The following is an 18,023-nucleotide window of genomic DNA, read 5'->3' as shown; positions in this document are numbered from 1 at the left end:
TCAAATTTAATTCATTAAAATACCTTAAGTAGACGATTTTTATTTAGTATTATTGTTTATTTATTTATTATAAAATGATTTATATTTATTGTAAACATTAAAGCGATACGTATAAAATAATATTATACTTTACTTAGCAAAAAGAGCTAAATTATTTTTTCTATTATTAAGCAATATTTTCTCTTGACGTTTCTTTTCTTCCTTAAATGCTTCTGTATTGGCTTTCCGTTCAATCCTTCTCTCCTATAAATTAAAAACAAAAATAATATTAGACTAATGTGAAACAAAAATACTTTTTGAAGAATAAAATAATATTCTTGTATACCTTTCTATAATTTTTTAATGCCTGTTTACGTTCTTTTCTTTCTTCAGGACGTTCATTTTTAGGTCTTACACTTAACATACTTATAGTAGATTTCATTGTTTCTGCTATAGACTTTGGTCTATCACATTGCATTCCTTCTTCATTTTCACGATTGAATTGAGCTACACTTGCAATTGTTAACTTTCCAGGTTTTCCAGTCAATATATTTTTAGGTATTCCTGTTCGTTTATCTATTTGTAATTTATCAATTTTCTGAAAGATTTAATTAATTATTACACATATTAATCGTTAAATTTGCTAAGTTTTGACTTTGAATAAAATTGAAAGAAAGAATCCAACATACCTTGGGTTCAGATATTAATTTAGGATGATTGTAAATATCGCTGTATAAACTTAAAACACTTTTACAATCGAAATCTTTTTCCAATTTACGTGCATCAACTTCAACAGTTTCTAATTCATCTTCTGAACTTGAAAAATTTGTGTCAATAATTTTTAAACGGTCTTTCATCAACTTTGCTACGTTTTCAGTCTACAAAAGATTATGGAATTATAAAAGTAGTTGAAATAAATGCTGAAATTAGATATTATTCTATATTAAATAGAATATACTTACAGGTTCTTTTTGTTTCTTTTCAAATTCTGCTGCATATTCTAATAAAATATCGGAGTCCATATCTACATGTCCTTGAATTTCTTCACATTCTAAAGCTCCGATTTCTTCTTCATCATAAGCGGCATACATCTTTAATAAAGAATAATATTTAAATTATTAAGATTATAAAATCAAAATCAATTCAATTATACAATAACTTGTGAGATTGTTAATACTTTTTCAAATTTATCGTCCAAAAGAGTTAGCTGTTCGTTTCTTTTGATTACACTACTACTCATTGAGTATTCAGTAAATCGAGATTTAGTTTCTTCATCTCTGAAGGAATATTGTGGTCCATCCAAACTGCCAACTTCATCCTTTTCTTCATCAGAATCTGAAATGTTTAATTTTAAAAATCAGCGTAAAAGATAATTAATATTTATTTCTTACAACAATAAAGCAAATAATAAATCAATACCATATTCATATTCATCTTCTTCTATAATATCATCAATATCACCTCCACCATTAGCAAGTTCCATAAAATTATCTTCCAATTGATTATCAGGATCATCAAAATCAAAGTCATCGTCCATAGCAGCTATTAGATCTGGATCGAGATCTAATCGTGGTCCAGAAATTGGAGCTGCTTTGTTGAGAAGTCCAACTTCTTCTTCAACTGAAGAAGCGAAAACTGATGATGGTAAATTAATCTTAGGTGCAGTCTTTTTTTCATTATTCTTAGATTTGTTGTCTTCATATTCTACAGGAGCCCATTCTACTTCTACTTTGTTAACATCTTTTAAATGCTGAAGATAATTGTAATCATCTTCGTAAAATACTCCATATTTCCTTTGCTCTTCTTTCCTTTTTTCAATATCTACATGCTTTTTCTCTGTCTTCGGTGCCTGCACCGATCCAACGGGAACTAAAACTCTCTGAGGTGCTGTTTCATCAGCTGCTAAAGGATCTTGTTGTGATCGATGTACCAAATGAAAAGTTACTGCATTCTTCTTATCAATAAATTTCTTTTTCGGCTGTAAAAAAATAAATGATCAAATTATCATTATTATTCAACAATGATATTACTTATATTTTTAACAAGTAAACGTTGTTACTTTAGAGGTTATTTTAATTACACATTCTTAATTATTTATCTAAGTAGATTAATAAGATTATTTTTACTAACCATTATGAATGTTTCTTAATATTTTCTAGTAAATGATCAAAATTGTAGACTGATTAATTTTAAAGTTTATTAATCAAAATATTTTTAACAACACGTGAAATATTTGGAGCACTTTGCATCTGTCTAAATGGTCTAAACTATACAATTTAGAAGAAAATCAAGTTTAAAATCTATAGTTTATGTTATGAACGCCACGTGTGTGCAAAAGAGAAGCCATGTGAATTGTTTGATCTTATTGCAACGAGAGAGGTTAGATTTATTTCATGTTATTTTTTTTATAAAAAAAAATATTAAAGCGTGTTCATTTAAAAATTTTAAACGATTCTAGCTAGCTATTTAAACATGGCTGAATCAACTGTTGCTTCAAATAATATTGAAGATAATAAACATCAGAATAATCCTTATGCATATTTAAGCAGGGATGATTTTACATCAGAAAAATTTAAAATTGAAGTGAGTGGGTTACCGAAATATTATGGGATAAAAGAGTTTAAAAAATTATTAAATGATAAATTGCATTTAAATACATGTAAAGTAAAACCTTTAAAAAAGAAAAGTCATTGGATGTTTGTTGCCTTTCGAAATGAAGATGACAGAGAACGTGCTATTTCAATTATTGATGGGTATATGTGGAAAAATTGCAAACTTATGGCAAAGGTATTTAATTCGAAAATAATTATTTATTTATTAGAATTAATTTTTTCTTATGTAATTTAGAAAGCAAAGGCTGCACCAGATCCATTAATAAAAAGAAGAATCGAAGCAGATGCCGATACTTGTAATAAGAAAATTAAGTTTGATGAAAATGGAGAGGAAATTCCTACCTCAGAGCTTGTTAAATCAAGCACAATTCCTTTATGGGACGTTCCTTATTCAGAACAGGTAATTGTAAAGACTACTATCTAACATCCCAAGCAATCAACCTTTAATCACCACATCATTATTTATTCATACAGCTCAGTTTCAAACAGAAAGAAATGAAGTCTATCATAACACAACTTGGTGAAAATATTTCAAGAGAAAATAGATCTTTAGGTAGTTGGGTAAAAAAACAACAGGAAAAGAATGACGGTTTGATTTGTGAATTAAAACCAATTTTGAGTACAAATGTTACTGAAGGATATAGGAATAAATGTGAATTCACAATTGGTAAAAGCCGCGATGGTGATGAAATTATAATAGGATTTCGATTAGCTAGTTATGCTGCTGGATCAACTGCTGTAGGACCTATTGATGACTTGTGTCACATCTCTAGCCGAATGAAAACTGCTGTAAAGATATTCCAAAACTTTGTTAAAGAATCAAAGTTAGATGTCTATGATCCAGTTTGTCATACAGGGTTTTGGAGTCAAGTTGTTGCTCGAACTTCACGTCTAGATCATTTAATGTTGATTATTGCAGTTCATCCGCAAGATATGACCGAGGATCAGCTTACAGAATTAAAATCGAAGATTCGGAATTTTTTTGAAGAAGGTGAAGGAAAGGAAGCTAATGTGACTTCTTTATATTTCAAGATTATGAAGAAAAAGTAAGTAAATAGGTTCTATCATCTTAGATTGGTAATCTTATAACGTATTTTTATTTACAGAAATTCAGAAGATGAAGATGACAGTAAGAATTATGAGCATTTAAGCGGCTGTCTATACATTGAAGAGTTACTTTTTGATTTAAAACTGCGAATCTCTCCTCGAGCATTCTTCCAAATTAATACTCATGGAGCTGAAGTTCTTTATAAAGCAGCTATCGAGTTAGCTGAATGCAATAGTGAAAATACATCATTTTTAGATATCTGTTGTGGTACTGGAACTATTGGGCTTTGTTTTGCCAAGTACTGTGGCGAAGTATTGGGATTAGAAATGATAAAGGAGGCTATAACTGATGCTAAAGAGAATGCTAAAAGAAATAATATAACAAACTGTGATTTCTTCGTTGGTAAAGCTGAAGATCTTCTTAAGGCTGTTATTCAAAGAACAACCAAAAGTGAAATAATAGCTGTCGTTGATCCTCCACGTGCTGGTTTACATCATCATGCCTTACTATCTCTCCGAAAAGCAAAAAAATTGACAAAACTTTTATATATTTCATGTGATCCTAAAGCTGCAATTAAAAATCTCATAGATTTCGCTAGACCAGTATCAAAAACACTTTCAGGAGAACCACTGGTACCTGTGAAAGCTATACCGGTTGATATGTTTCCTCATACTAATCATTGTGAATTAGTTATTCTTTTAGAGCGAATCGGTAATTTACAAAATACCGATAATACAACTTAAAAAGAAAATATGATGTTAAAATATTTATCATCTTAAATAATTGTGAACAAATATTTGTTATAATTAATAAAACTTGATAACTTTTAATAAATCTTTGTAAAAATATTTTTTATGTTTTAAATGCTTCTGGTTTTCCCACCTCCTTTATTCTGCCATTTTTGTTTGGAAACATTTGTCTACGTATATACGGCAAGAGTGGGTGATAACATGTTTAACCTAATGAATAAAAGATAGTATTTTTGAGAAAACATTTGCATTTTGGGATTTAATAGATATTTTTAATACCAAAATGAGTTCATTAGTTGTTGATATTCTTAAAACTACAGGTATACTCTTTTTATTCACATATTTTTATTTTCTAAAAATTATAACCTCTGCGTGAGAAAATTAAAATATTCTATCATCACTGTTTATTAACATTAATATTTAGGTGAAATAGGGACTGCTGATTTGAAAGATAAAATAGTTAACATTCAAAAAGAAATAGAAAAATTAAAAATTGATGTCAAAGAGTATATTGAAGATAATTATATTAACTTCTTACCGACACTTCAACATGATCGAGCTTTAATTGAAAAGACTAAAAAATTATTAAATGAAATGGGTAGCTTGAAAGCTAAAATTGAAGATCAGGTAAATAAGTTAACTGATTGATTAAAAAATCCTGTTCTTAAGGTTATTTAATTATTTTACAGATAAAAATAGAATTATCAGGATCAATTAAAGAATTGAAAAATCTTTCTCAAGCTCTTTTAGTATCTAATTTGAGCCTACAACTTTCACATAAATTACTTGAAATAGAAAAATTGATTAGAACAGCTGAACATCTTGAACAACAAAAAGATTATGTTCGTGCTGCTCAGACATTAAAAAATATACAACTATTGATAAATGATGAAGCTAATAGTGATTTGCATCTTATCAACATTTACTCAGCTCTTAGAGAGACATATGAGACCACCCAAGCTTCATTACAAACAACATTATCAAATCTTTGGGAAGAATATGTAAACTGGAGCAGTACTAATGATCTCAATGGGCCTGAAATAATAAGTCTAACTATTACCAGTAATTCGGAAGAAATAAAAAATGTTATTCAAGCCTTACATTTCTTAGATGATCTTCCAACCTCTCTTCATCATTTTTCAAATAAATTGATCGAACACATCATTCATCCAATTGTCAATGAAGAGTGTTCGGTATATGTTCAAGATCAGAAGGTTTTCAATGTCGAATATTCGAATAAAAAAGTCAAACCAAGTTACAAAAGTGTTTTGTATAATATCAAAATGTTATTTGTATTTATTCATCAACATTTTGATGTTCAAATTGAGAACAAAACATTTTTAAATCGCTTGAATAATTATATGTGGAAAAAATTGTCTGATTTATTGATAAAGGATTGTATTTCTGATGTTATTCCAACATCAAATACACAGCTGAAGAATTTCCAAGTAGTGGAACAAGAGATTAATGAACTAGAAACATATTTGGTTGAAATTGGATTTATTACTGATAATGAGTGTTATTTATCAATGCATGTGAAAAATATTGATACGTTATATATTGATAAAATATGCCAAGATTTTCTAACAAAAGCTAGAGAATTGGTCAAGAAAAACTTACATGATTCCTTCAAATATGAGCCTGATAAGTTACTGGAAGAAGATAACATTATAAAGAATTTAAGAAGTAAACATAGTTTATCAGAAAATAGTCTTCTTTTACCAGCTTGTCAAGTTAGTACAAATGCTAAAGAAATATTGGAGCTGATGCATGTTATTCTGAATGAAGCTGTGCTGAATCCAGAAAAATTTGCAGTCAAATTGTACTATACAAGTCGAAATGTGGTGGAGTTATACATAAAAGCTACTCCAGAATATCATAAAAGCTTTTTAGAAACTATTCCTAATCAAGTTGGTACGATAAATTCATCATGTTGATCATAGTCATATCATATAAAATAATTCAATTAATTTTTGAAAATTTTTTACAGCTTTATTTCATAATAACTGTCTGTATCTTGCTCATCATCTTCTCACTATTACTCATGAATATTCCAATAAAATTCCGAATATAAATAATTACAATTTTTCATACATTGATCTAACTTTGAAGCTGCGAGATGTTGGTGTGAGATTATTTTTAAATCATGTCAAGCATCAAAGAAATATCATTATAGAAATAATTGAAAATGCCGGTGAGAAAATTATTTACATAATATTTTAGTTACTATTTAAATGATATTAAAAAAAATGTTATCTGTTTATAGGTCTTTCACAACTTGGTGGAAGTTTGCCAGCAACTGTAGAACGTGGTTTAAGACAATGTATTCGGCAACTAAAATTATTAAAAACAGTTTGGTTAAACGTTTTACCAATGAATGTTTATTGTAAAACAGTTGGGTTAATTTTGAATTCAATGATTGATGATCTTATTTGTAAAGTTGTCATTGTAGAAGATATTTCAGTTGATGTAGCTACAGATCTAGTTAATCTTTTCAATATGATTATTAACAGCGCACCCCAAATCTTTCCGGTATTTTTTATTTACATTATTCATTTATTAAATCAAATCACTATTTGAATTTTTAATTAATTTAATCATTTTTGTAATAGGATGAGGAGCCAATTACTAATTATGTTTCCAAGTGGCGAAAAATGTTAGAACTAATCAAAGTATTGGAAGGTTCGCTAAAAGATATTGAGGAAAGATGGGCACGTGGAAGAGGTCCATTGGCAAAAGAATTTACTGCTACTCAAGTTAAACAATTGGTTCGTGCTCTTTTTCAAAATACAGAAAGGAGATCTGCATTCCTAGCAACTATTAAATAACTTTCTAATTAAGTTACAACCCTAATTATGCAATTGATTAATTTTAAGATTGAAGATTCTTTGTACTGCTAATGATATGTGATGAAATAATTTCATATTTTTATTAATTTTTATTATGAAAAATAAATTTCATAAAAAAAAGATGTTTAATTGTAAGATTATTTATTTAGATAATTAACATTCACATTAAAAATAATCATTCCATTTTAAATTTTTAATTATTTTGTTACCGCGAAAAATAAATATTGATGTAGATGGCGATGCATGATACTTCTGAGTAAATCTCAAACAATTTACGTTTACATAACCTTTATTTTTATGGTTCAACGTAGTTTACGTGCATTAGTTATTTCTACTTTTAACATTTTTATTTATTATTAGGTAATTAAATAATATTATGATGTTAATCTAAATATTTAAGGACAATAAATAAACCTGAAAATTATTAAAAAATCATTGATATCAATAGTAAGTGTATTTAGATACATCAGTGATTATCTTTCCTGTTTTGTTTGTTGATATTGTTAATGACGATTTAATCATTATTCTGGTTGAACTAATACATAAGCATATAATTATTGTAATTTTTTTTTCAGGATTCTTAGAGAAGTTTATGATTAATTTATAAATCTTGGAAAATGGCTTATTCAGTAAATATTTCAGTTGAAGCTCCGATTGAAAATCAAATTCAAGAAATTACATATGATGGACAAGAAATTTATCAGGCGTATGTTTTTAATTTATTAATGATACATAAAATAATACTCAAGATTCATTTGTTTACTAAGTATAAACAATTATTTTTTTAGGCCGTTAACTTTATCTGAAAATTTAGCAAAAATAGCTCAGAAGATAGATTTCAGTAAAACAAATGGCGATGATATAACAAATGATGCAACTGAGAATGGTGATAAAAGTGAAGAAGATGTTAAAGATGCAGCAGCTTTTCAAACTTCATTATGGCCGTGGGATAGTGTTAGAACAAAATTAAGGTAATTGTTATCTATTAGAAAAAAGTATATATAATTCAGGCAGAATCATATATTAATCCTACTCTTAAATGTTGAATACAGAAATGCTTTGACAGAAGTTTGTGTCTTAGCTGATGTGTTGGCTGTGGCAAAAGAAAAAAGATATATGGTATTAGATCCAATTCAACAAGAGCCTCCAGATGTAAAGCCCATGGTACAAGTGTATGCAAGAAAAAAAGCTCTTGCTGGTGCAGCTTCGGTTCTTTTAACTGGTGCAGAACGATTGAGAAATTCTCAAAATGAATTGGCGAAAAATCGATCAGTTCCTGAATTTCATATCGAACTGTTAAGACTTAGACAGAATTGGCGACTAAAGAAAGTTTCCAATTCTATAATTGGTGATTTAAGTTATCGAACAGGTATTTTCATCACCTTTAAAAATATCTTTTTGAAAATTAAAATTATTTCAGATATTCTAATGTTCGTTTTTAATTTTCATTTTAGCGGGATCAAAATATACTCAAACAGGAATGTTTGAAGTAACAAAAGCAGAAGATGACGAAAAAGTCAATTCTTGTAGTCCACCAGAATCTCCAAACTCTAACTCTGGTGCAGGAGCGTTAAGTGTTACAGCAAGTGCTGGAACAAGTTCAGTTGTAAGTCCAGCTAAAAGCTCTTCGTTACGTGTAACGATACCAAGTGAACTTCAAGGCGTTGCTTATATTGAAGTTTTATGTAAAAAAGATCAAGATGATTTATGTAGTCCAAATATAAATCTTCTAAACAGTAGTACAAGCTCGAATGCTGACATGCATTGGCAGCAAAAACTTGAAGCAGCTCAAAATGTTCTTTTCTGTAAAGAACTTTTCAGTCAGTTGGCCAGAGAAGCTGTTCATCTACGAGCTCCAATTCCTCATATGGTTGTTGGCAATCAAATAATGGCTACAGTACTTCCTGGTATTCAACTGAATATTGGATTGTGTCATAGTACTGGAAATGATAAGAAAACAGTACCTCCACCTCAAAAAACTGATCATGATCACGTTTTGGAGCATTCTTTGCATCAATTATTACGAGAAGTCCATCATAAAAATACTCATCATCCTTTTCCTCATCCATCATCGGGTCCACTAGGACCAAGCAAACGACGTTGCATTGCTGGACCAACTGCTGCTGATCGATATGAACTTATTGAAATGACTAAAAGTCAAACACTTCTCGAACAAATTATTCAACAAGCTCGACACTTTTTCATGAGAATGCGTACGGAGTATGTTTTAGATACTATTGCAAAAGAAGTTAAAGATCCTCTTATAGTTTCACACTGGAATACTCTAAATTCTCCAACACAGTCATGTGTTAAAATAAATATCTGGACAAATGGATATGATACAGTTTGTCGTACATCATTGGTCGTTCATGTTGGAGAGAAATCATTGAAGTGTGTTTGCAGAGATGGAAGAGTCATGCACATGAGTTATGAGCCACAAGAATTACGAAATCTTATCTTTTGCCAGGTATATTAAATTTTGTAATCAATTTTTGTTACTAAGAAAAAATATTATCCTATTGGTTTAGACTAATAAATAATTTAATTTTAATTCATTTCTACAGATTCATCAACATCAAATAACAGCAGTACAAAATTTAGCAAAATGCATGGGCTGGCAATTTCTGGCAAATAGTACACACCTTGGATTAGGTGCTGTAGAGCCTCTTGGAAATGCAAGCAGTTGTATATTAGCATCTCCAATAGGTGATCGAATGATAGCAGTACGATGTGAACCACAAACCGGTGTTCAAGTTGCTATAGCTCATTCACCCAGGAAAGATTTCTTCCCAGGACAATTGGTACGTGAACGAAAGTGGGAAAATTTAGGTGGCTCATTTAAAGAAGTTCGATGGGATAAAATGGAAGGAAAGAATTTTCTCAACAAAATGGAATTATTAATGGCATCTCTTACAAGTTCTTAAATTTATAAATCATTAGTATTATTTAATGTAAATATCAAAATACTTAAATAAACATTATATGAATTTATATAATGTTCGGAAACTTTTTTAATGAAGATATTATGTCACATTTTTATTTTTCATTTTTCGATTTTACACACAATAACTCATACCAAAATAGAGGAAAAAAAATTGAAAAAAAAACGTGTGATTAAATATTTAATGATATTCTGCAATGATTTGTGACTGTTAATTAAATAAACTAAAAATAAACCATTTTCAATAAATCAATAGTTGATTTTAGATGTTATTTATCAATTACTGAGTAAAAATTATCACTGCTTTTATTACTTAGAAAAGGTGAAACATTTTAAAATATTCGTTACTTTACCACCAACTATTTTATATGCTAGTGCAGCTGTGATCACGAGTATTAAATATGCAGTTAATAAACTGGCTGTGTAAGCCTGATATCTGTTGAGCAATGTCATACATGAAACAAATAGATGTGATAGAACCACCCATGCTATTTGTACCCAATTTTTATGATCAACTGCTGAGAAAAATATCACTCCCCAAAAAGTATGTAATAGTATGAAACATAGTGTTGTAGCAGCTGACATTATGAAGAAGTATTCAGTTCCTTGACGTAAACCCATTGTGCCTGGTCCAACAGCATCAGCAAGAACGTTTACCAATGCAAAAGCTCCACTCATTAATCCAAAACCCAAGCCACACACGTATGCAAAAATATGCCTGCTGTTTGCTAGATTTGCAGTTGTGACTTTTTCCAATCCTTTTTCTGCTTTTCGGAGCACTGCATACAGAAGGAATCTAAAAGAAGTTATTTATTTATATCATTTATATACAAAAATATTTGATAGGTCTATGAATATTATTTACCTAAATGCTTCCTGGAATAATACAGAAAAAACTAATCCAAAGGCAAGATTGTTTTGTAATGGAACCACTATATACCACAATATTGATGACAACAAAAGAGATATTAACCAGAAAAATGCACTTGCTATTAATATAATTATTCTTATTGGTTCTATTGATATTGTTAAAGCAAACATTGCTAGTGGAGGCCCAAAAGCAATTAATGCACAACCAAAAAAGTCCATAGCAGTCATTTTTATTAAAATAATAGTAATTTGTTTCACTTTTTATAAATTCATTACTTATTCAAAAGTATTCACTAGTGTAATTGATTGATTATGTCGTTGTTTTCCATTGATAATGATTCGCGTTTTTGACATATGTAAATAGAGTTTTTTAATAATAACTTCATTAAAAAACAATGGATGCAAACAAAAAAGTCATAAAATTGTGAAGTTTTGGAATAACTGCAACTCAGATGTGGCAAAAAGAATTTTGGTTAATGTCACGGATTTCACTGTTTCTTGATTACAAATGAGTAATTATATAGAAGCAACAATCTATTTCTGAATATACGTATACATATGAATTAAAATAGTAACATGTTATTTTTATAAATTGTTTTTAAACAATTTTTTTTAATAATTACTGAAAAAAATAATTACTGCGAGTCTTTGAACTCTTTTCATAGGTTGAGTGGTTAGTTCAACTTGACGCTGGTAGAGGCGTGCGAATAGTTATTTAGGGACCCTAAAAGTGAAAATATTTGCAACTTGCTAAATCAACGCCGAGTTATGTTTTGAATATGATGAAATCTAATTCAAATAAAATAATGTTATGATGCTGATAAAATCAAACAGTTCAGAAGATTTTTTTTATTCCAATTAATTATCTCAATATTTACTTAATCCAGAGTATTGTAAAATTGAAGAAAAATTATCAAAATGACTGAAGAACTGAAAGGAACTTGCTTTGCTATGTGTCCAGAAAAGGAACGAATTTCGTAAGATTTAATTAATTAATGTTTTTTTGTAAATATAATTAAAAAAAAAAAAAAAACGAATTGTTATTTGTTTATTCAAGCCACGTATATGAATTATTTACTCTTTTAGGAGAGAAAGAGAAAATCTTCTCAACATACTAGAGGTAGATGAAAAAACGAAAAACAAAAAACACAAGAAAGCTGATCCTTCTAAAACTGTAAAATGCTATAAAAGATCTAGTGCAGGATTAACAATGAATGATCCTAGTGAGCTTAGACCAGGACCAGTTCTCCATTTTACCGTTAGATATTTACTAACTCGGTACATGCAACTTTTATAAAAATTTTTTGACTGCTTAATTAATCATTCTTTATTTAAACAGAGTCATTATGAGGAAAGATGTAAATTGGACTGTAATATACGAATTTATTTTTGATCGATTACGAGCTGTTAGACAAGATATGGTGATCCAAAGACTTGATGTAGTCACATGCATTAGGATATTGAATCCAATAGTCAAATTTCATATTTATGCAGCAGAAAGGTAGTTGAAATCTTGAAATAACAATCATCATTGTCTATATTCCTCTTCTGTATTCTTTGTAGAATGCGTGATAAGAGTCTGAAAGAGTATGTTCCAAAATTTAATGATCAACATTTAGTTGAATGCATTAAACAACTATTAGTCATGTATGATAATCGAGATTTCGAGTTAACAGAAGAATATTCCACTGATTCTGATAAATTGGTAGAAGTTCCTGTTGATAAAAATAGAATAGAAATTGAGGCATTATATATTTTGCTTTATTTAGGCAATTTTACTTCTATCACGAGAGGATTATCATTGCCTTCTAAATACAGGTTTTATTTTACTCATTATTTACTATTTTAAATTTTAAAGTTTGCATTTGAATGACTTTCTTATTTTTTATGTTAATTCTACATTAATAGAGAATCTTCAGATATAAAAAAGGCGTTAAATATATCACGAGCATGGTACTTAAAAAATTATGTACGAGTATGTCGTGAAATCTCTCAGTTGTCAGGATTGTTTTTAATGGCTGCTCTAAACAATCTACAAGTTATTAGAAGGTATCTGAATGATTAATAACAAAAAACAATTTACAAATGATGAAATTGATATATAATTTAATACAGGGACACTTGGGCAATTATGTCTGCTGGATATAAGAGTAAAAATCTTACATTTCCTGGAGAGAAACTCCAAAGTATATTACTCTACAAAAATATGTCAAAGGTTGCTGAAGACTGCAATACATTTGGAATAAAATTAAATGGTGGCAATATCCATTTTGATAAAATTATATGCAATCATGGAAAAGTAGTAAGTAACACAAAATAAAACTATTCGAATATTTAAACAATCTTTTTATCTAATCCATTTTTTAAAATCAGGCAAATCCAGAAAAATTGATCAATGATATTGAACTTAGTGATCTTTTGCCAGATATTATTATATAGTCTAATTTAATGAAGTGCATTGAGTAAGTGATAAAAGACTTGTAGAAAATCTTACGTTTATTATCATTATTTAAAAGAACAAGTTATAATTATCTATATAGTTACAGAAGTTAAAAAGAAAGAGATGAGTAACTATTCACCAAATAATTTTACTGTCTCATTGTGAATCACTAGATGAACTACTCGATGAATCAGTCGACATAACTTCTACATCTTCATTTTCTTGTTTATGAGTATTAATTGCTACACTTCCTTGTCCACCCATTGTCATATTGATCTCACCAGAAGGATGCCATGCAAATTGATTTGTCAAAGATGCTGGCGGTTCTGCAATATTAAGTATATTTAAAAATATATTATATGAATGAAGATCTATGTATAGATTTTTAAAATAAAAATTTAATTACCTGGATGTCCAGGCCTATGTAAATCGGATGTAATTCCTGAGTGTGATCCGAGCATTGATCCATTTGAAGGTAAATCACTTAGTCTTCCTAAATATCCTAATCTCATTTCAATATCTGAAATAAATTTTACAAAAGATTTTTAATAACTTCTTTGACAATTTTTTAGTTTTTATTTACCTGTTGGATAAGGTCGTCGTGGATCTCCTTGCTGCCATGTTAAAGGAGCACAAATGGCATTTGAAGCACTTATTCTATGAGCAAATTTAATAAGTTCTTCTGAAGGTACTGGTTTTTTATTAGCTCTTGCAATTGATTGAAGTTTTTGCTTAGCTTGATAAATGGCTGTTGCTAAAATTTGTTCTGCTTCTTTTAATTGTCGTTGCAATTGTTGGATATCTTGATCTTGTTTATCAACTTCAGCTTTGAGAGCTTCCATTTTTAAGTTAATTTTCTCTTGTTCAGCAGCTTGCTTTAACATGGACTTGAAGTCATTATTTTTAGCAACTAATAGCTCTACTAATTGAGCATATTCTGCTGATGATAGCTTCATATGTTTTTGGGCTATTGTATTTTCAATCATTTCTCTAAAAATTTAATAAATTATTAAATAAATATAAACAATATCTTGACTACAGATATTTTTTTAAACTTTCATTGATAAAAAGTAAGGTTACAAAAAATACCTCAATTACTCCATAATTAACAAAACAAAATTATTTATTACTAATTACACTTACTTTGCAATTAATTCAATGTCATCGATAAGTGACAATAATACTTGACGAGTGCTTTGATTTGTTGCCATTTTTTTAAAATTATAAATAAAATAAATAAAAAGTTCTCGTTATTTTGTCACTTGTGTACAATTAACATAATAAATTATTTGATTCAAGTCAACACGGAGTATATTGTTTTTACAAATATAATTTATATGTAATATTCACAATACTTTTTATATAAAAATAAAAAGTATAAACTACCTAAACAGCTGAACAGATCAACTGATGCTAATCAATCAAATGTATACAAATTACATTGTATAATGTATACATACAAATATACAGTATAAATACTCCAAGATAATATACCAAAAACGACGCGGTCACTTGCATTGGTGTGCGCACTTATACGTAGTGTTTTTTTTTTATTGAAAATACGTTTGCATCTTAAATACATATGTTTCATAAACTCTTCTGTATTTTGTAAATTTGTGTGGGTATATGGAGTGTTATTATTAAAGGCGGCAAGTTTTGGCGTCCATTTTATAAGTTATACTCAATTCGATTGTTTTTGAATAACCTCATCAATTTATCAATTATGCTTTGTTAGCTCGATATAGGATTAGAACAAAATTAGAAACAATGAGCTTTTCCAGTGATGAAGTAAACTTTTTAGTTTATCGATATTTACAAGAATCAGGTAATTGTCGCTCAAACATAACCTCTCATTTTATCTTGTAACTTTACTTAAGTTTTTTTTAAAAATAATCTTATCGATATTTTAATAAATCGTATATTCGTTATTAATTAATTTACATATTCTTAAATTTTAAAGGTTTCCAACATTCAGCTTATACATTTGGTATTGAATCACATATATCTCAGAGCAACATAAATGGAGCTCTGGTACCACCTGCAGCATTGCTATCTATTGTACAGAAAGGATTACAGTACACCGAAGCTGAAATATCTATTGGGGAAGATGGAACTGAACAAAGAATGGTGGAATCTTTATCCCTTATCGATGCTGTTATGCCGGATGTTGTTGCATCTCGACAAAATCAACAAAACCAACAAAAACAATCAAAAACAGAGGTACAAGATACCAATGGAGAAGAAGGTAATTTTTGTTACATAATAATGTTCATCATATAACTTAACCTGGTACACCCTGGTTCTTAAAAATATTCTTTTTTTTTGAACTTCCTTTTTAAACCAGGAATATTAAAATTTTTGCTAGTTATGTTTCTTGTCCTTGTTTTTGTTATTTTGAATATTTTCTCTGCAATTATTTCATCAGATTAACTATGGTATCATTAATAACATTGTGCTATTAATCTTATCTACATTAAATTATCTGGGAAAAATATTGCAAAGTAAAATTTCAAAATTCCTGTCAACTATGAGGTGATGACATAGCATGAGCTTACAATTTATTTATTTTTTAAACTTATTATATCTAAACTAATTTTTCCTTTCAATTTAATTAATTGTTATGGTAAAAAATTTTTATCTTTTTGGTTCAGTTATTACATCGAATGATCCAGAAGTAGTTACTGAAAGAGCTGCTGAAAGAACGGAAATGGAACTGGATGAACAACAAGGCTCAGGATCAAGCAATATTGCAAGTACAATAGAAATACCAGCTAGTAAAGCAACTAAATTGCGTGGACACGAATCTGAAGTATTCATCTGTGCGTGGAATCCAACAACTGATTTATTAGCATCTGGCTCTGGTGATAGTACAGCACGTATATGGGATATGAATGATCATTGTATGGGTGGTCAACTTATCCTTCGTCATTGTATTCAAAGAGACGGTACAGAAGTACCTAGTAACAAAGATGTTACATCTTTAGATTGGAATGTATGTTGGTTATTACCATGTATCAGGTTATTTAGATCTATTAGAACAATCTAAATATTTAATACATTTTTTAGTGTGATGGAACGTTATTGGCGACTGGTAGTTACGATGGTTATGCCAGAATTTGGACAACTGATGGTAGTTTAGCATCTACACTTGGACAACATAAAGGACCAATATTTGCGCTAAAGTGGAACAAAAGAGGCAATTATATTCTCAGTGCAGGAGTTGATAAGACAACTATCATTTGGGATGCTGCTAGTGGACAATGTACACAACAATTCGGTTTTCATATGGCTCCTGCTTTAGATGTAGATTGGCAGACTAATACTTCCTTTGCTAGTTGTTCTACTGATCAATGCATTCATGTGTGTAAATTAAACGTAAATAAACCTATTAAGAGTTTCCAAGGACATACGGTAAGTATTTTTATTATTTATTATCTAATTGATGTAATAAATTACCAATGGTCTAAATTATCTAACTAATTTTCTTTACCAATTTACAGAATGAAGTCAATGCTATTAAATGGGATCCACAAGGAAATTTGTTAGCGAGTTGTTCAGATGATATGAGTTTAAAAATTTGGTCAATGAAGCAAGATTCTTGGGTACATGATTTCCAAGCTCATAGTAAAGAAATCTACACAATAAAATGGTCACCAACAGGACCAGGAACTCATAATCCAAATATGAACCTCACTTTAGCTAGTGCTTCATTTGATTCTACTGTGAGATTATGGGATGTAGAAAAAGGTGGATGCATTCATACTCTTACTAAACATTCTGAACCAGTGTATAGTGTGGCTTTCAGCCCTGATGGTAAATTCCTTGCTAGTGGCAGCTTTGATAAATGTGTTCATATTTGGTCTACTCAGGTAAATAGTATTATTATTTTTATTTATGTATATTCGTCAAAACTAAATAATGTAATTTTTATTTTTTAACTTTATTAGAGTGGAAATCTAGTTCATAGCTACAAAGGTACAGGTGGAATATTCGAAGTTTGCTGGAACAGTAGAGGTGATAAAGTTGGAGCATCTGCTTCAGATGGAAGTGTATTTGTATTGGATTTACGTAAGCTGTGATTTTCACAAATTTAATTTAAATATCGTTATCACTGCTGGTTTACTTCCATTATTTGTAGATATGCGTATAATTACGTACACATATACCATCTATTTTTTCACTAAATTATTATATTTCATTTTAAATAACTCTGATACCAGATTCGTTACTTATGATTACGTTATTTCAAGGCATTTTGATACTGTTTTACAATCAAGTTCATTTATCTTCTATTATTTGGAATATATAATAAGACAAATTTTTTAAATCATAGAATTAATGTTAATTGATTGAATTATGATAAAAGGATGTAAGAAAAATTGTCTAAATAATTTTATATTATAAATTAATACCAGTAATCTGTACAGATGTTCTGTTTTTCATTGGAAAAATAAAACAGATATGAATTAAGTACTAAACATTGAAAGCATTATAAATGATTAGGTTTTAATTAATTATTATACACATGAATGCTG

General features: G+C 29.1%; 8 protein-coding genes across 10 annotated transcripts; 5 read left to right on the top strand and 3 right to left on the bottom strand.

Moving 5' to 3' along the window:
- Positions 1 to 78: 78 nt before the first annotated feature.
- On the bottom strand, positions 79 to 2,241 carry LTV1 (LTV1 ribosome biogenesis factor). Its single transcript, XM_035093758.1, has 7 exons — positions 2,110 to 2,241; positions 1,399 to 1,957; positions 1,157 to 1,314; positions 942 to 1,070; positions 669 to 857; positions 326 to 577; positions 79 to 243 (listed from the first exon to the last, which is right to left on the bottom strand). The coding sequence occupies exons 1-7, from the start codon at positions 2,110 to 2,112 to the stop codon at positions 130 to 132; spliced, it is 1,404 nt and encodes a 467-aa protein (XP_034949649.1). The 5' UTR covers positions 2,113 to 2,241; the 3' UTR covers positions 79 to 129.
- Positions 2,230 to 4,421, top strand: LOC118073328 (tRNA (uracil-5-)-methyltransferase homolog A-like). The gene is made up of 5 exons (XM_035093757.1): positions 2,230 to 2,358; positions 2,438 to 2,766; positions 2,827 to 2,991; positions 3,066 to 3,637; positions 3,698 to 4,421. The coding sequence occupies exons 2-5, from the start codon at positions 2,452 to 2,454 to the stop codon at positions 4,380 to 4,382; spliced, it is 1,737 nt and encodes a 578-aa protein (XP_034949648.1). The 5' UTR covers positions 2,230 to 2,358; positions 2,438 to 2,451; the 3' UTR covers positions 4,383 to 4,421.
- A 143-nt stretch (positions 4,422 to 4,564) lies between these two features.
- Zw10 (Zeste-white 10) lies at positions 4,565 to 7,296 on the top strand. Its single transcript, XM_035093818.1, has 6 exons — positions 4,565 to 4,708; positions 4,813 to 5,015; positions 5,078 to 6,302; positions 6,379 to 6,582; positions 6,655 to 6,920; positions 7,001 to 7,296. Exons 1-6 carry the CDS (start codon positions 4,672 to 4,674, stop codon positions 7,214 to 7,216), a joined length of 2,151 nt encoding a protein of 716 aa, XP_034949709.1. The 5' UTR covers positions 4,565 to 4,671; the 3' UTR covers positions 7,217 to 7,296.
- Positions 7,297 to 7,537: 241 nt separating this feature from the next.
- On the top strand, positions 7,538 to 10,258 carry MED17 (mediator complex subunit 17). 2 transcript variants are annotated; one of them, XM_035093522.1, is made up of 6 exons: positions 7,538 to 7,597; positions 7,813 to 7,943; positions 8,026 to 8,208; positions 8,290 to 8,606; positions 8,692 to 9,704; positions 9,802 to 10,258. In XM_035093522.1, exons 2-6 carry the CDS (start codon positions 7,855 to 7,857, stop codon positions 10,159 to 10,161), a joined length of 1,962 nt encoding a protein of 653 aa, XP_034949413.1. In that variant the 5' UTR covers positions 7,538 to 7,597; positions 7,813 to 7,854; the 3' UTR covers positions 10,162 to 10,258. The 2 variants fall into 2 exon arrangements, with proteins under 2 accessions (XP_034949413.1, XP_034949412.1); XM_035093521.1 differs by lacking the exon at positions 7,538 to 7,597 and adding an exon at positions 7,625 to 7,684.
- On the bottom strand, positions 9,757 to 11,726 carry aph-1 (gamma-secretase subunit Aph-1). The gene is made up of 2 exons (XM_035093528.1): positions 11,044 to 11,726; positions 9,757 to 10,974 (listed from the first exon to the last, which is right to left on the bottom strand). Exons 1-2 carry the CDS (start codon positions 11,274 to 11,276, stop codon positions 10,488 to 10,490), a joined length of 720 nt encoding a protein of 239 aa, XP_034949419.1. The 5' UTR covers positions 11,277 to 11,726; the 3' UTR covers positions 9,757 to 10,487.
- A 62-nt stretch (positions 11,727 to 11,788) lies between these two features.
- Positions 11,789 to 13,927, top strand: LOC118073182 (SAC3 domain-containing protein 1). 2 transcript variants are annotated; one of them, XM_035093526.1, is made up of 8 exons: positions 11,789 to 12,025; positions 12,135 to 12,306; positions 12,388 to 12,549; positions 12,612 to 12,866; positions 12,957 to 13,097; positions 13,164 to 13,350; positions 13,422 to 13,510; positions 13,589 to 13,927. In XM_035093526.1, the coding sequence occupies exons 2-7, from the start codon at positions 12,263 to 12,265 to the stop codon at positions 13,485 to 13,487; spliced, it is 855 nt and encodes a 284-aa protein (XP_034949417.1). In that variant the 5' UTR covers positions 11,789 to 12,025; positions 12,135 to 12,262; the 3' UTR covers positions 13,488 to 13,510; positions 13,589 to 13,927. The 2 variants fall into 2 exon arrangements, with proteins under 2 accessions (XP_034949417.1, XP_034949415.1); XM_035093524.1 differs by having other exon boundaries at positions 12,135 to 12,326.
- On the bottom strand, positions 13,635 to 14,931 carry MED4 (mediator complex subunit 4). The gene is made up of 4 exons (XM_035093527.1): positions 14,632 to 14,931; positions 14,072 to 14,478; positions 13,895 to 14,008; positions 13,635 to 13,814 (listed from the first exon to the last, which is right to left on the bottom strand). Exons 1-4 carry the CDS (start codon positions 14,697 to 14,699, stop codon positions 13,645 to 13,647), a joined length of 759 nt encoding a protein of 252 aa, XP_034949418.1. The 5' UTR covers positions 14,700 to 14,931; the 3' UTR covers positions 13,635 to 13,644.
- A 42-nt stretch (positions 14,932 to 14,973) lies between these two features.
- On the top strand, positions 14,974 to 17,912 carry ebi (transducin beta like ebi). The gene is made up of 6 exons (XM_035093523.1): positions 14,974 to 15,313; positions 15,449 to 15,733; positions 16,140 to 16,480; positions 16,555 to 16,899; positions 16,989 to 17,357; positions 17,436 to 17,912. The coding sequence occupies exons 1-6, from the start codon at positions 15,256 to 15,258 to the stop codon at positions 17,565 to 17,567; spliced, it is 1,530 nt and encodes a 509-aa protein (XP_034949414.1). The 5' UTR covers positions 14,974 to 15,255; the 3' UTR covers positions 17,568 to 17,912.
- Positions 17,913 to 18,023: the final 111 nt, after the last annotated feature.

Source organism: Chelonus insularis, unplaced genomic scaffold (genome assembly GCF_013357705.1).
Source record: "Chelonus insularis isolate UGA/USDA-ARS -01 unplaced genomic scaffold, ASM1335770v1 scaffold_277_pilon, whole genome shotgun sequence".
NCBI classification, from domain to species: Eukaryota; Metazoa; Arthropoda; class Insecta; order Hymenoptera; family Braconidae; genus Chelonus; species Chelonus insularis.
Note: the sequence above shows the minus strand (reverse complement) of the source record. Positions and strands in the feature narration are given on the sequence as shown.